At 45.8% G+C, this 14779-nt stretch overlaps 1 protein-coding gene across 1 annotated transcript in view; it reads left to right on the plus strand.

The window, feature by feature from the left end:
• LOC124292534 (regulator of G-protein signaling 22-like) overlaps positions 1-14779 on the plus strand; it is a 134752-nt gene that overhangs the window by 54406 nt on the left and 65567 nt on the right. Inside the window, 3 exon segments of the mRNA XM_046729658.1 lie at positions 12967-13197; positions 13434-13511; positions 13513-14720. Coding sequence (XP_046585614.1) covers positions 12967-13197; positions 13434-13511; positions 13513-14720 — 1517 coding nt within the window.

Here is a 14779-nt window from a genome sequence, read left to right on the forward strand (position 1 = left end):
GTCAGCAACCATATATACTCTCACTGGGAGTGGCCAATCAGCAACCATATATACTCTCACTGGGAGAGGCCAGTCAGCTACAATATATACTCTCACTGGGAGAGGCCAGTCAGCTACAATATATACTCTCACTGGGAGTGGCCACCTCAGCTACAATTATATACTCTCACTGGGAGCCGCCAGTCAGCTACAATATATACTCTCACTGGGAGAGGCCAGTCAGCTACAATATATACTCTCACTGGGAGCGGCCAGTCAGCTACAATATATACTCTCACTGGGAGTGGCCAGTCAGCTACAATATATACTCTCACTGGGAGTGGCCAGTCAGCTACAATATATACTCTCACTGGGAGTGGCCAATCAGCAACCATATATACTCTCACTGGGAGAGGCCAGTCAGCAACCATATATACTCTCACTGGGAGTGGCCAATCAGCTAAAAATATATACTCTCACTGGGAGAGGCCAATCAGCAACCATATATACTCTCACTGGGAGGCCAGTCAACTACAATATATACTCTCACTGGGAGTGGCCAGTCAGCTACATATATACTCTCACTGGGAGTGGCCAGTCAGCAACCATATATACTCTCACTGAGGAGGCCAGTCAGCAACCATATATACTCTCACTGGGACTGGCCAGTCAGCAACCATATATACTCTCACTGGGAGAGGCCAGTCAGCTACAATATACTCTCACTGGGAGAGGCCAGTCAGCTACAATATATACTCTCACTGGGAGCTGCCAGTCAGCTACAATATATACTCTCACTGGGAGTGGCCAGTCAGCTACAATATATACTCTCACTGGGAGTGGCCAGTCAGCACTAATATATACTCTCACTGGGGTGGCCAATCAGCAACCATAAATACTCTCACTGGAGGAGGCCAGTCAGCAACCATATATACTCTCACTGGGAGTGGCCAATCAGCAACCATATATACTCACTGGGACTGGCCAGTCAGCAACCATATATACTCACTGGGAGAGGCCAGTCAGCTACAATATATACTCTCACTGGAGGCCAGTCAGCTACAATATATACTCTCACTGGGAGATGCCAGTCAGCTACAATATATACTCTCACTGGGAGTGGCCAGTCAGCTACAATATATACTCTCACTGGGAGTGGCCAGTCAGCTACAATATATACTCAATGGGGTGGCCAATCAGCAACCATATATACTCTCACTGGGAGGAGGCCAGTCAGCAACCATATATACTCTCACTGGGAGTGGCCAATCAGCAACCATATATACTCTCACTGGGAGAGGCCAGTCAGCTACAATATATACTCTCACTGGGAGAGGCCAGTCAGCTACAATATATACTCTCACTGGGAGTGGCCACTCAGCTACAATATATACTCTCACTGGGAGCGGCCAGTCAGCTACAATATATACTCTCACTGGGAGAGGCCAGTCAGCTACAATATATACTCTCACTGGGAGCGGCCAGTCAGCTACAATATATACTCTCACTGGGAGTGGCCAGTCAGCAACCATATATACTCTCACTGGGAGAGGCCAGTCAGCAACCATATATACTCTCACTGGGACTGGCCAGTCAGCAACCATATATACTCTCACTGGGAGAGGCCAGTCAGCTACAATATATACTCACTGGGAGAGGCCAGTCAGCTACAATATATACTCTCACTGGGAGCGCCAGTCAGCTACATAATATACTCTCACTGGGAGTGGCCAGTCAGCTACAATATATACTCACTGGGAGTGGCCAGTCAGCTACAATATATACTCTCACTGGGAGTGGCCAATCAGCAACCATATATACTCTCACTGGGAGAGGCCAGTCAGCAACCATATATACTCTCACTGGGAGCGCCAATCAGCAACCATATATACTCTCACTGGGAGAGGCCAGTCAGCTACAATATATACTCTCACTGGGAGAGGCCAGTCAGCTACAATATATACTCTCACTGGGAGTGGCCACTCAGCTACAATATATACTCACTGGGAATGCCAGTCAGCTACAATATATACTCACACTGGGAGAGGCCAGTCAGCTACAATATATACTCTCACTGGGAGTGGCCAGTCAGCTACAATATATACTCTCACTGGGAGCGGCCAGTCAGCTACAATATATACTCTCACTGGGAGTGGCCAGTCAGCTACAATATATACTCTCACTGGGAGTGGCCAATCAGCAACCATATATACTCTCACTGGGAGTGGCCAGTCAGCTACAATATATACTCTCACTGGGAGCGCCAGTCAGCTACAATATATATACTCACTGGGAGTGGCCAGTCAGCAACCATATATACTCTCACTGGGAGAGGCCAGTCAGCAACCATATATACTCTCACTGGGAGAGGCCAGTCAGCTACAATATGTACTCTCACTGGGAGACGCCAGTCAGCTACAATATATACTCTCACTGGGAGGCTGCCAGTCAGCTACAATATATACTCTCACTGGGAGTGGCCAGTCAGCTAAAATATATACTCTCACTGGGAGTGGCCAGTCAGCTACAATATATGCTCTCACTGGGAGTGGCCAATCAGCAACCATATATACTCTCACTGGGAGAGGCCAGTCAGCTACAATATATATTCTCACTGGGGAGGCCAGTCAGCTACAATATATACTCTCACTGGGAGTGGCCAGTCAGCTACAATATATACTCTCACTGGGAGCGCCAGTCAGCTACAATATATACTCTCACTGGGGTGGCCAGTCAGCTACAAGATATACTCTCACTGGGAATGGCCAATCAGCAACCATATATACTCTCACTGGGAGTGGCCAGTCAGCTACAATATATACTCTCACTGGGAGCGGCCAGTCAGCTACAATATATACTCTCACACTGGGAGTGGCCAGTCAGCAACCATATATACTCTCACTGGAGAGGCCAGTCAGCAACCATATATACTCTCACTGGGAGGCCAGTCAGCTACAATATGTACTCACTGGGAGACGCCAGTCAGCTACAATATATACTCTCACTGGGAGCCGCCAGTCAGCTACAATATATACTCTCACTGGGAGTGGCCAGTCAGCTAAAATATATACTCTCACTGGGAGTGGCCAGTCAGCTACAATATATGCTCTCACTGGGAGTGGCCAATCAGCAACCATATATACTCTCACTGGGAGAGGCCAGTCAGCTACAATATATATTCTCACTGGGAGTGGCCAATCAGCAACCATATATACTCTCACTGGGAGTGGCCAGTCAGCTACAATATATACTCTCACTGGGAGTGGCCAGTCAGCTACAATATATACTCTCACTGGGGTGGCCAATCAGCAACCATATATACTCTCACTGGGAGTGGCCAGTCAGCTAATATACTCTCACTGGGAGTGGCCAGTCAGCTACAATATATACTCTCACTGGGGTGGCCAGTCAGCAACCATATATACTCTCACTGGGAGAGGCCAGTCAGCTAAAATATATACTCTCACTGGGAGTGGCCACTCAGCTACAATATATACTCTCACTGGGAGAGGCCAATCAGCAACCATATATACTCTCACTGGGAGAGGCCAGTCAACTACAATATATACTCTCACTGGGGTGGCCAGTCAGCTACAATATATACTCTCACTGGGGTGGCCAGTCAGCAACCATATATACTCTCACTGGGAGAGGCCAGTCAGCAACCATATATACTCTCACTGGGACTGGCCAGTCAGCAACCATATATATTCTCACTGGGAGAGGCCAGTCAGCTACAATATATACTCTCACTGGGAATGCCAGTCAGCTACAATATATACTCTCACTGGGAGTGGCCAGTCAGCTACAATATATACTCTCACTGGGGTGGCCAGTCAGCTACAATATATACTCTCAATGGGAGTGGCCAATCAGCAACCATATATCTCTCACTGGGAGAGGCCAGTCAGCAACCATATATACTCTCACTGGGAGTGGCCAATCAGCAACCATATATACTCTCACTGGGAGAGGCCAGTCAGCTACAATATATACTCTCACTCTGAGAGGCCAGTCAGCTACAATATATACTCTCACTGGGAGTGGCCACTCAGCTACAATATATACTCTCACTGGGAGCCGCCAGTCAGCTACAATATATACTCTCACTGGGAGGCCAGTCAGCTACAATATATACTCTCACTGGGAAGCTGGCCAGTCAGCTACAATATATACTCTCACTGGGGTGGCCAGTCAGCTAATATATACTCTCACTGGGAGTGGCCAGTCAGCTACAATATATACTCTCACTGGGAGTGGCCAATCAGCAACCATATATACTCTCACTGGGAGAGGCCAGTCAGCAACCATATATACTCTCACTGGGAGTGGCCAATCAGCTAAAATATATACTCTCACTGGGAGAGGCCAATCAGCAACCATATATACTCTCACTGGGAGAGGCCAGTCAACTACAATATATACTCTCACTGGGAGTGGCCAGTCAGCTACAATATATACTCTCACTGGGAGTGGCCAGTCAGCAACCATATATACTCTCACTGGGAGAGGCCAGTCAGCAACCATATATACTCTCACTGGGACTGGCCAGTCAGCAACCATATATACTCTCACTGGGAGAGGCCAGTCAGCTACAATATATACTCTCACTGGGAGAGGCCAGTCAGCTACAATATATACTCTCACTGGGAGCGGCCAGTCAGCTACAATATATACTCTCACTGGGAGTGGCCAGTCAGCTACAATATATACTCTCACTGGGAGTGGCCAGTCAGCTACAATATATACTCTCACTGGGAGTGGCCAATCAGCAACCATAAATACTCTCACTGGAGGAGGCCAGTCAGCAACCATATATACTCTCACTGGGAGTGGCCAATCAGCAACCATATATACTCTCACTGGGACTGGCCAGTCAGCAACCATATATACTCTCACTGGGAGAGGCCAGTCAGCTACAATATATACTCTCACTGGGAGAGGCCAGTCAGCTACAATATATACTCTCACTGGGAGTGGCCAGTCAGCTACAATATATACTCTCACTGGGAGTGGCCAGTCAGCTACAATATATACTCTCACTGGGAGTGGCCAGTCAGCTACAATATATACTCTCAATGGGAGTGGCCAATCAGCAACCATATATACTCTCACTGGGAGAGGCCAGTCAGCAACCATATATACTCTCACTGGGAGTGGCCAATCAGCAACCATATATACTCTCACTGGGAGAGGCCAGTCAGCTACAATATATACTCTCACTGGGAGAGGCCAGTCAGCTACAATATATACTCTCACTGGGAGTGGCCACTCAGCTACAATATATACTCTCACTGGGAGCGGCCAGTCAGCTACAATATAATCTCACTGGGAGAGGCCAGTCAGCTACAATATATACTCTCACTGGGAATGCCAGTCAGCTACAATATATACTCTCACTGGGAGTGGCCAGTCAGCAAACCATATACTCTCACTGGGAGGCCAGTCAGCAACCATATATACTCTCACTGGGACTGGCCAGTCAGCAACCATATATACTCTCACTGGGAGAGGCCAGTCAGCTACAATATATACTCTCACTGGGAGAGGCCAGTCAGCTACAATATATACTCTCACTGGGAGTGGCCAGTCAGCTACAATATATACTCTCACTGGGAGTGGCCAGTCAGCTACAATATATACTCTCACTGGGAGTGGCCAGTCAGCTACAATATATACTCTCACTGGGAGTGGCCAATCAGCAACCATATATACTCTCACTGGGAGAGGCCAGTCAGCAACCATATATACTCTCACTGGGAGCGGCCAATCAGCAACCATATATACTCTCACTGGGAGAGGCCAGTCAGCTACAATATATACTCTCACTGGGAGAGGCCAGTCAGCTACAATATATACTCTCACTGGGAGTGGCCACTCAGCTACAATATATACTCTCACTGGGAGCTGGCCAGTCAGCTACAATATATACTCACACTGGGAGAGGCCAGTCAGCTACAATATATACTCTCACTGGGAGTGGCCAGTCAGCTACAATATATACTCTCACTGGGAGCTGGCCAGTCAGCTACAATATATACTCTCACTGGGAGTGGCCAGTCAGCTACAATATATGCTCTCACTGGGGTGGCCAATCAGCAACCATATGCTCTCACTGGGAGTGGCCAGTCAGCTACAATATATACTCTCACTGGGAGTGCCAGTCAGCTACAATATATACTCTCACTGGGAGTGGCCAGTCAGCAACCATATATACTCTCACTGGGAGAGGCCAGTCAGCAACCATATATACTCTCACTGGGAGAGGCCAGTCAGCTACAATATGTACTCTCACTGGGAGACGCCAGTCAGCTACAATATATACTCTCACTGGGAGCGGCCAGTCAGCTACAATATATACTCTCACTGGGAGTGGCCAGTCAGCTAAAATATATACTCTCACTGGGAGTGGCCAGTCAGCTACAATATATGCTCTCACTGGGAGTGGCCAATCAGCAACCATATATACTCTCACTGGGAGAGGCCAGTCAGCTACAATATATATTCTCACTGGGAGAGGCCAGTCAGCTACAATATATACTCTCACTGGGAGTGGCCAGTCAGCTACAATATATACTCTCACTGGGAGCGGCCAGTCAGCTACAATATATACTCTCACTGGGAGTGGCCAGTCAGCTACAAGATATACTCTCACTGGGAATGGCCAATCAGCAACCATATATACTCTCACTGGGAGTGGCCAGTCAGCTACAATATATACTCTCACTGGGAGCGGCCAGTCAGCTACAATATATACTCTCACTGGGAGTGGCCAGTCAGCAACCATATATACTCTCACTGGGAGAGGCCAGTCAGCAACCATATATACTCTCACTGGGAGAGGCCAGTCAGCTACAATATGTACTCTCACTGGGAGACGCCAGTCAGCTACAATATATACTCTCACTGGGAGTGGCCAGTCAGCTACAATATATACTCTCACTGGGAGTGGCCAGTCAGCTAAATATATACTCTCACTGGGAGTGGCCAGTCAGCTACAATATATACTCTCACTGGGAGTGGCCAATCAGCAACCATATATACTCTCACTGGGAGAGGCCAGTCAGCTACAATATATATTCTCACTGGGAGAGGCCAGTCAGCTACAATATATACTCTCACTGGGAGTGGCCAGTCAGCTACAATATATACTCTCACTGGGAGCCAGTCAGCTACAATATATACTCTCACTGGGAGTGGCCAGTCAGCTACAATATATACTCTCACTGGGAGCGGCCAGTCAGCTACAATATATACTCTCACTTGGAGAGGCCAGTCAGCTACAATATATACTCTCACTGGGAGAGGCCAGTCAGCTAAAATATATACTCTCACTAGGAGAGGCCAGTCAGCAACCATATATACTCTCACTGGGAGTGGCCAGTCAGCTACAATATATACTCTCACTGGGAGAGGCCAGTCAGCAACCATATATACTCTCACTGGGAGTGGCCAGTCAGCAACCATATATACTCTCACTGGGAGAGGCCAGTCAGCTACAATATATACTCTCACTGGGAGTGGCCAGTCAGCTACAATATATACTCTCACTGGGAGAGGCCAGTCAGCTATAATATATACTCTCACTGGGAGTGGCCAGTCAGCAACAATATATACTCTCACTGGGAGCGGCCAGTCAGCTACAATATATACTCTCACTGGGAGTGGCCAGTCAGCTACAATATATACTCTCACTAGGAGAGAGGCCAGTCAGCAACCATATATACTCTCACTGGGAGAGGCCAGTCAGCTAAAATATATACTCTCACTGGGAGAGGCCAGTCAGCTACAATATATACTCTCACTGGGAGAGGCCAGTCAGCTACAATATATACTCTCACTGGGAGTGGCCAGTCAGCTACAATATATACTCTCACTGGGAGAGGCCAGTCAGCAACCATATATACTCTCACTGGGAGAGGCCAGTCAGCTACAATATATACTCTCACTTGGAGAGGCCAGTCAGCTACAATATATACTCTCACTGGGAGTGGCCAGTCAGCTACAATATATACTCTCACTAGGAGAGACCAGTCAGCAACCATATATACTCTCACTGGGAGAGGCCAGTCTGTTGCCCCATAATACCTCAATGTGAGTAGCCAATCAGCTAGCACATGCACAATAACCCCCACATATATTTTACCTGTTTTGTTTTATGTACACCTGCCTACTAAGATGTACACGCATGCACTTCTTACATCCGTATAGTATGACTTACACTTGATTGTATCAAAGTAGCAATGCTGTATAGCAAGGTTTTAGCAAGTTTTTCAGGCAATTTGGTTTAATATATGAGAATGTTTAGTATCCAAATTAAATCAAGAGATGTACTACAGTGTAACAGTGGGGAGTCAGGTGCTGTAGGCATGATATTACCTGTCTTATCTCCAGGTGAGGGCACATGACCTTCACAGTAACACATACCTATCTCACACATACCATGACACAAGTGGCTTGTCTATACACATACTCTCAAGACACAGGAGCAATTTTGACCAAGCTGTAAATCTGGAGTACATAATGGTCCTGTGGACAACCTGCTAAACTGAATGTCAGCATGTCTAGGACAGTGTTTGTTCTAAGTAGTCAGATATCTAACAATGTCACATTGTGCACTGGGTGTCTGTGGACAACAACGAAGGGTTTAGTATACGCCTGATAAACAGTTTGCAAAACTAATCTATCTCATTTCTTGGTTATTTCTTTGATTATATTTCTTTCTTATCCTTTCATTTCATGTTACTTTTATCACGTTGGGTGATCTCAATCCAACATAGCATAGGCCCTGTAGCATTGGGTGATCTCAGTCCTACATAGCATAGGCCCTGTAGCATTGGGTGATCTCAGTCCTACATAGCATAGGCCCTGTAGCATTGGGTGATCTCAGTCCTACATAGCATAGGCCATGTAGCATTGGGTGATCTCAGTCCTACATAGGATAGGCCATGTAGCATTGGGTGATCTCAGTCCTACATAGCATAGGCCCTGTAGCATTGAGTGATCTCAGTCCTACATAGCATAGGCCATGTAGCATTGGGTGATCTCAGTCCTACATAGGATAGGCCCTGTAGCATTGGGTGATCTCAGTCCTACATAGCATAGGCCATGTAGCATTGGGTGATCTCAGTCCTACATAGGATAGGCCCTGTAGCATTGGGTGATCTCAGTCCTACATAGCATAGGCCCTGTAGCATTGGGTGATCTCAGTCCTACATAGCATAGGCCATGTAGCATTGGATGGTCTCAGTCCTACATAGCATAGGCCATGTAGCATTGGGTGATAGACGTCCTACATAGTATAGGCCATGTAGCATTGGGTGTATGCTGTGACTGCTATCTCACCCCTGTAACACACGTGTATGTTGTGTCTGCCATCTCTCCCCTGTAACATAGGTGTGTGTTGTGTCTGCCATCTCTGTCTTGTAACACAGGTGTGTGTTGTGACTGCCATCTCTCCCCTGTAACACAGGTGTGTGTTGTGACTGCCATCTCACCCCTGTAACACAGGTGTATGTTGTGACTGCCATCTCTCCCCTGTAACATAGGTGTATGTTGTGACTGCCATCTCTCTCCTGTAACACAGGTGTGTGTTGTGACTGCCATCTCACCCCTGTAACACAGGTGTATGTTGTGACTGCCATCTCTCCCCTGTAACATAGGTGTATGTTGTGACTGCCATCTCTCTCCTGTAACACAGGTGTGTGTTGTGACTGCCATCTCTCTCCTGTAACACAGGTGTATGTTGTGACTGCCATCTCTCCTGTAACACAGGTGTGTGTTGTGACTGCCATCTCTCCCCTGTAACACAGGTGTATGTTGTGACTGCCATCTCTCCCCTGTAACATAGGTGTGTGTTGTGACTGCCATCTCTCTCCTGTAACACAGGTGTATGTTGTGACTGCCATCTCTCCCCTGTAACACACGTGTATGTTGTGTCTGCCATCTCTCATCTGTAACACAGGTGTGTGTTGTGTCTGCCATCTCTCATCTGTAACACAGGTGTATGTTGTGACTGCCATCTCTCTCCTGTAACACAGGTGTATGCTGTGACTGCCATCTCTCTCCTGTAACACAGGTGTGTGTTGTGACTGCCATCTCTCCTGTAACACAGGTGTGTGTTGTGACTGCCATCTCTCCCCTGTAACATAGGTGTATGTTGTGTCTGCCATCTCTGTCCTGTAACACAGGTGTGTGTTGTGACTGCCATCTCTCCCCTGTAACATAGGTGTATGTTGTGACTGCCATCTCTCTCCTGTAACACAGGTGTGTATGTTGTGACTGCCATCTCTCCCCTGTAACACACGTGTATGTTGTGTCTGCCATCTCTCATCTGTAACACAGGTGTGTGTTGTGTCTGCCATCTCTCATCTGTAACACAGGTGTATGTTGTGACTGCCATCTCTCTCCTGTAACACAGGTGTATGCTGTGACTGCCATCTCTCTCCTGTAACACAGGTGTGTGTTGTGACTGCCATCTCTCTCCTGTAACACAGGTGTATGTTGTGACTGCCATCTCTCCCCTGTAACATAGGTGTATGTTGTGTCTGCCATCTCTGTCCTGTAACACAGGTGTGTGTTGTGACTGCCATCTCTCCCCTGTAACACAGGTGTATGTTGTGTCTGCCATCTCTCATCTGTAACACAGGTGTATGTTGTGTCTGCCATCTCTCCCCTGTAACACAGGTGTATGCTGTGACTGCCATCTCTCTCCTGTAACACAGGTGTGTGCTGTGACTGCCATCTCTCTCCTGTAACACAGGTGTGTGTTGTGACTGCCATCTCTCTCCTGTAACACAGGTGTATGTTGTGACTGCCATCTCTCCCCTGTAACACAGGTGTGTGTTGTGTCTGCCATCTCTCTCCTGTAACACAGGTGTATGTTGTGACTGTCATCTCTCGTCTGTGACACAGGTGTATGTTGTTACTGCCATCTCTCCCCTGTAACATAGGTGTATGTTGTGACTGCCATCTCTCCCCTGTAACACAGGTGTATGTTGTGTTTGCCATCTCTCCCCTGTAACACAGGTGTGTGTTGTGACTGTCATCTCTCGTCTGTGACACAGGTGACTATTTTGATTACCATTTCTACCTGTGTAACTCGGTAGCAGTAGGTTTTGAATCACTCCATATCTTGATCTCTCACTCTAAACACAACCCTCATGTATTTAGCCTTCTATGGTTACCCCAAGCTTCATTCAACTATATTCAAAAGGCAAAGGTTAGTCATTGAAAAGCCATTACTCTTGTGTGTTTAGGGGTCATGTGTTGAACTCACTGTCTGTTTATTCTCTCTGATATTAGATTTCCATTATGAATGTTAGCCATTTGTATTTTTAGTAGTCGTCTCTCGATGAATGAGAGCGATAAATAGAATCTCAAATATATGTATTGACATAAGTAATCCTATAACCAATATTGAAAGCTGATCTAGGATAACATACATGTGATTTCTACTGAGGTAATCTTTGTCTGCAAATAGGATAATTGAGTGTTTGTGGGGATTGTGATGAATGTGATGTTGCTGTCCATCATCATTGTCACCAGCGAATTACTCTGAGTTTAATATATACTGAAGGTTTTTATGCCACGTCCTTTATACACTTACAATGATGAAAGGAAAATGTCTGCCTAAATTGCCTCTATTTGATATTTTGATGTATGTCACGACAGTCCTTATATGTGGTCTATTTGAAGGTATGTGACTGTCACTGTGTGACATACTTCATCTGTAAAACACATGGTCTATTTACAGTGTTTCTGTCTATACTATTTTGTAAACCTTTGTGTCAAATTCAACACTTCTACACACATAATGAATGGTTCACATTAATCAATGTAATCTGAAACTTTTCACCATTCACATGTCAAGTTCTATTTATTCCAGACCAATTTTATTTCTTGTTTTACAGATCCGCTGGTCATATTTTTTCAAGAATAAGAAAAAAAATAAAAATTAATTTTCCCCGCTCAAAACATACAATCCTAATGTTTTTATTGGCCAAAAATGTAAACTTACCCAAAAAAATGTTAGATTGTTTTTGGCCTCATATACACTTCATATTGCCAAAAGTAAAATAGTTTTAGTATTTAAAAGGAATATTACTTTGACTGGTGATTTTTTTCCCCCTCCTGCCTTCAGGTTTTCTGAGGTTTCCTAAAACAAGGACTTAAGAAATCCATAAAAAAACAAGATATAAGAATATTGGTCTGGCCCTTAAGACAATTCACAATTTGCAAAAATATAATAAAATTCATTACCCTGCTCTGAGTGCGGTCAAAACTCAACTCACTCACTCACTCACTCATTACCCTGCTCTGTGCGAAGAGATTGGAATATGACAGTCATAATGATTTAATCATCATGAAGTCACCACAGCCTAAATACACAACTGTAGAAACAAACTAACAGAAGGACAAAACAAATACTTGCATTTCAGGCTATGTACCCTTGTAATAAATAGGAAGGGAGGGGGAAAATTATTAATATTATTCTGTCATAAAATAATTTCTGAGTTTCAATGCTAATGCATAAAACTTTAGACACCTAAAGAGTGAACATGATAGATCTGTGATTGTTAGCAGAGTTTTTCGGGAAAATAATATTTGAAAAACAACTCATATGTATATTGTTTGCCCTATATTGTTATATGGATTTACAATGGATAACTCCTCAGGTATCAGTTCAAAGTCGACCTGAGGTTATCTATACAATGACACAGACAGATGAACATCTGAGCAGGTATTAAGTAGTTAAACAATCCTTATCCTCCATTCTTGGAGAATTCCGTTTGCACACAATGCTGTTGTAAAATGGGTCATATTCTGTGATGAAGGACACCAGCCTCACCATTTAGTACATATTCTTCCAAGTCAGTAAGTCAGTACAAAGAAAATGTGAGTGTGGCCTGAACACCAATACCAGGAACTATACATTCCTGGCCAAGACTGGTCAGCCAGTTCATCAAGTTGTGTGTCTCCCTTCAGAGTTTTCCTGAGCCACTGTGCTTCAACAAGGACACTGGGGGGTTTGAGGTGGTCAACAATGCCAAGAAAGAACTGGCCCAGCAGATCAAGGCCGCCATCCGGTCACAGCGCCGTACACCACGCATGTACCATGTGGCCAAACTGCACAGCTTCATCGACATCCCTCTCATACCCATTGAGGAACCAATGGGGCCGGAGAAGGTGGAGATCGATACATCATTCACAGTCACAGTGAGTACACAAACTTTTATTACCCTGGTTCCAAAGCAAGTATATTTCAATAAAGGATTTGTCCTGATAGAAAAATAAGCTGAAAATAGTGGATGAAATGGTTTACTTTTAGGTCTGACAAGAGGCAGCAAGTTATGGTTTTCTAAATATCAGTAGTAATTCCTATCATACAAGTAGTGTCCATGTTGATGAAATCAGATTTGTGGTTGGATGCCTGTAACTCTCTGTGTTTGCAGACTCTGAACAAGGAGCAGGGCATCCACTGGGTGAAGGCTGAGCGTCTGCCCTCCTTCCTAGAGAGTGACTGCTACCTGGGAGTACCGCTTGGCAAGCATCATCTCGCAGGCCAGACTCTCCCAGGACGGAAAGGCGTTCGCCATTATGAAGATAGACTACAAACCTCGCATCAAGCGATCCAAGAAGAAAGACGATGATGAGCCCAAGGTGGACCCCAAGGAAGAGCTCATCAAGAACATGTATGTGTGTATGGGCAATGCAAGCACTACTGACACCGATGCCTGGTTCTCCGAGGCTCAGATGGTACAAAATACAGAAACAACATTCTCTACCATGTCTCGGCCACAGAGTGCTGTCCGCCCAAGCAGTGCTCGACCTGTCAGTGTTATGGGTTTGACAGACTTAAGTCGAAGATGTGACAGTGGATTTGGGAGTCCATCAAAGAGTTCTGTATTTGGCAGTGGCTACTTTGGTTCCAGACATGGAATTTACCCTGAGGAGAGTGCTGAAGATGATTTGCCAAGTAATAGGCTGTTCAGCAGCAGCTCACTCAAACCCAACACTCCCCGACCGTCTGAGCCTGTGTGTGTCATGGCGAACATGGATGACCAGAGAGGCTCACGACATGGAGCAATGGTGTACGCTTATCCCAGATCTGAAACCACTGACACTGAGTCCGGCATGGGAGACACAGAGGAAGACAGGGACGAAGAACTGTCCACGGACCAGGAGGCTCAGCAAACGCTTGACACAGAGAACCAGTCAGACCAGGATCTTCAAAAAAAGTTTGAGAGTGTCATAGTGGAAAGTATTGATGACTTAGGAGCAGTGATTGTTGGTGCAGTTCTGAAACGATGCATTGCTACTATTATAGATGAGGATGAAAGGAGTATTGAGAGTGATCCTCAGATCCAGGGAATGTTCCCAAGGAAGAAGTACTCCCACATAACAATGGATATGCTGGACCATTTGTCTATTGGGCCCAATCCAAAGGAGCCGACTCAGCTCCAGGAGGTGGAGCTGGAGGAGCCAGAGAAGGAACTGGACCAGCTGCAGGAGAAGAAGGAGGAGAGTGATGTAGATTCCCTCCTGGACAGCGAGGAGGACTATGAGGAACAGGACACCTTCTTCAGGAAACACAAACACCGGACTTATGATCTCACAAAGCTGAAAGGGGTCCAGCAGTTTAAGGCTTTCCTTGAAGGTACTCTTGGAGAAAAGCACTGGAACTTCTGGGTGGACATTGACAGGAGTCGGATGATCAAGTCAGAGGAGCACACTCTCATGTAAGTGCTGTCCCATGGATCCATATTGTATTCTTTTGATATTCAAACTTGTAAACCAT

Source organism: Haliotis rubra, unplaced genomic scaffold (genome assembly GCF_003918875.1).
Source record: "Haliotis rubra isolate DU_JTF1 unplaced genomic scaffold, ASM391887v1 Scf52, whole genome shotgun sequence".
NCBI classification, from domain to species: Eukaryota; Metazoa; Mollusca; class Gastropoda; order Lepetellida; family Haliotidae; genus Haliotis; species Haliotis rubra.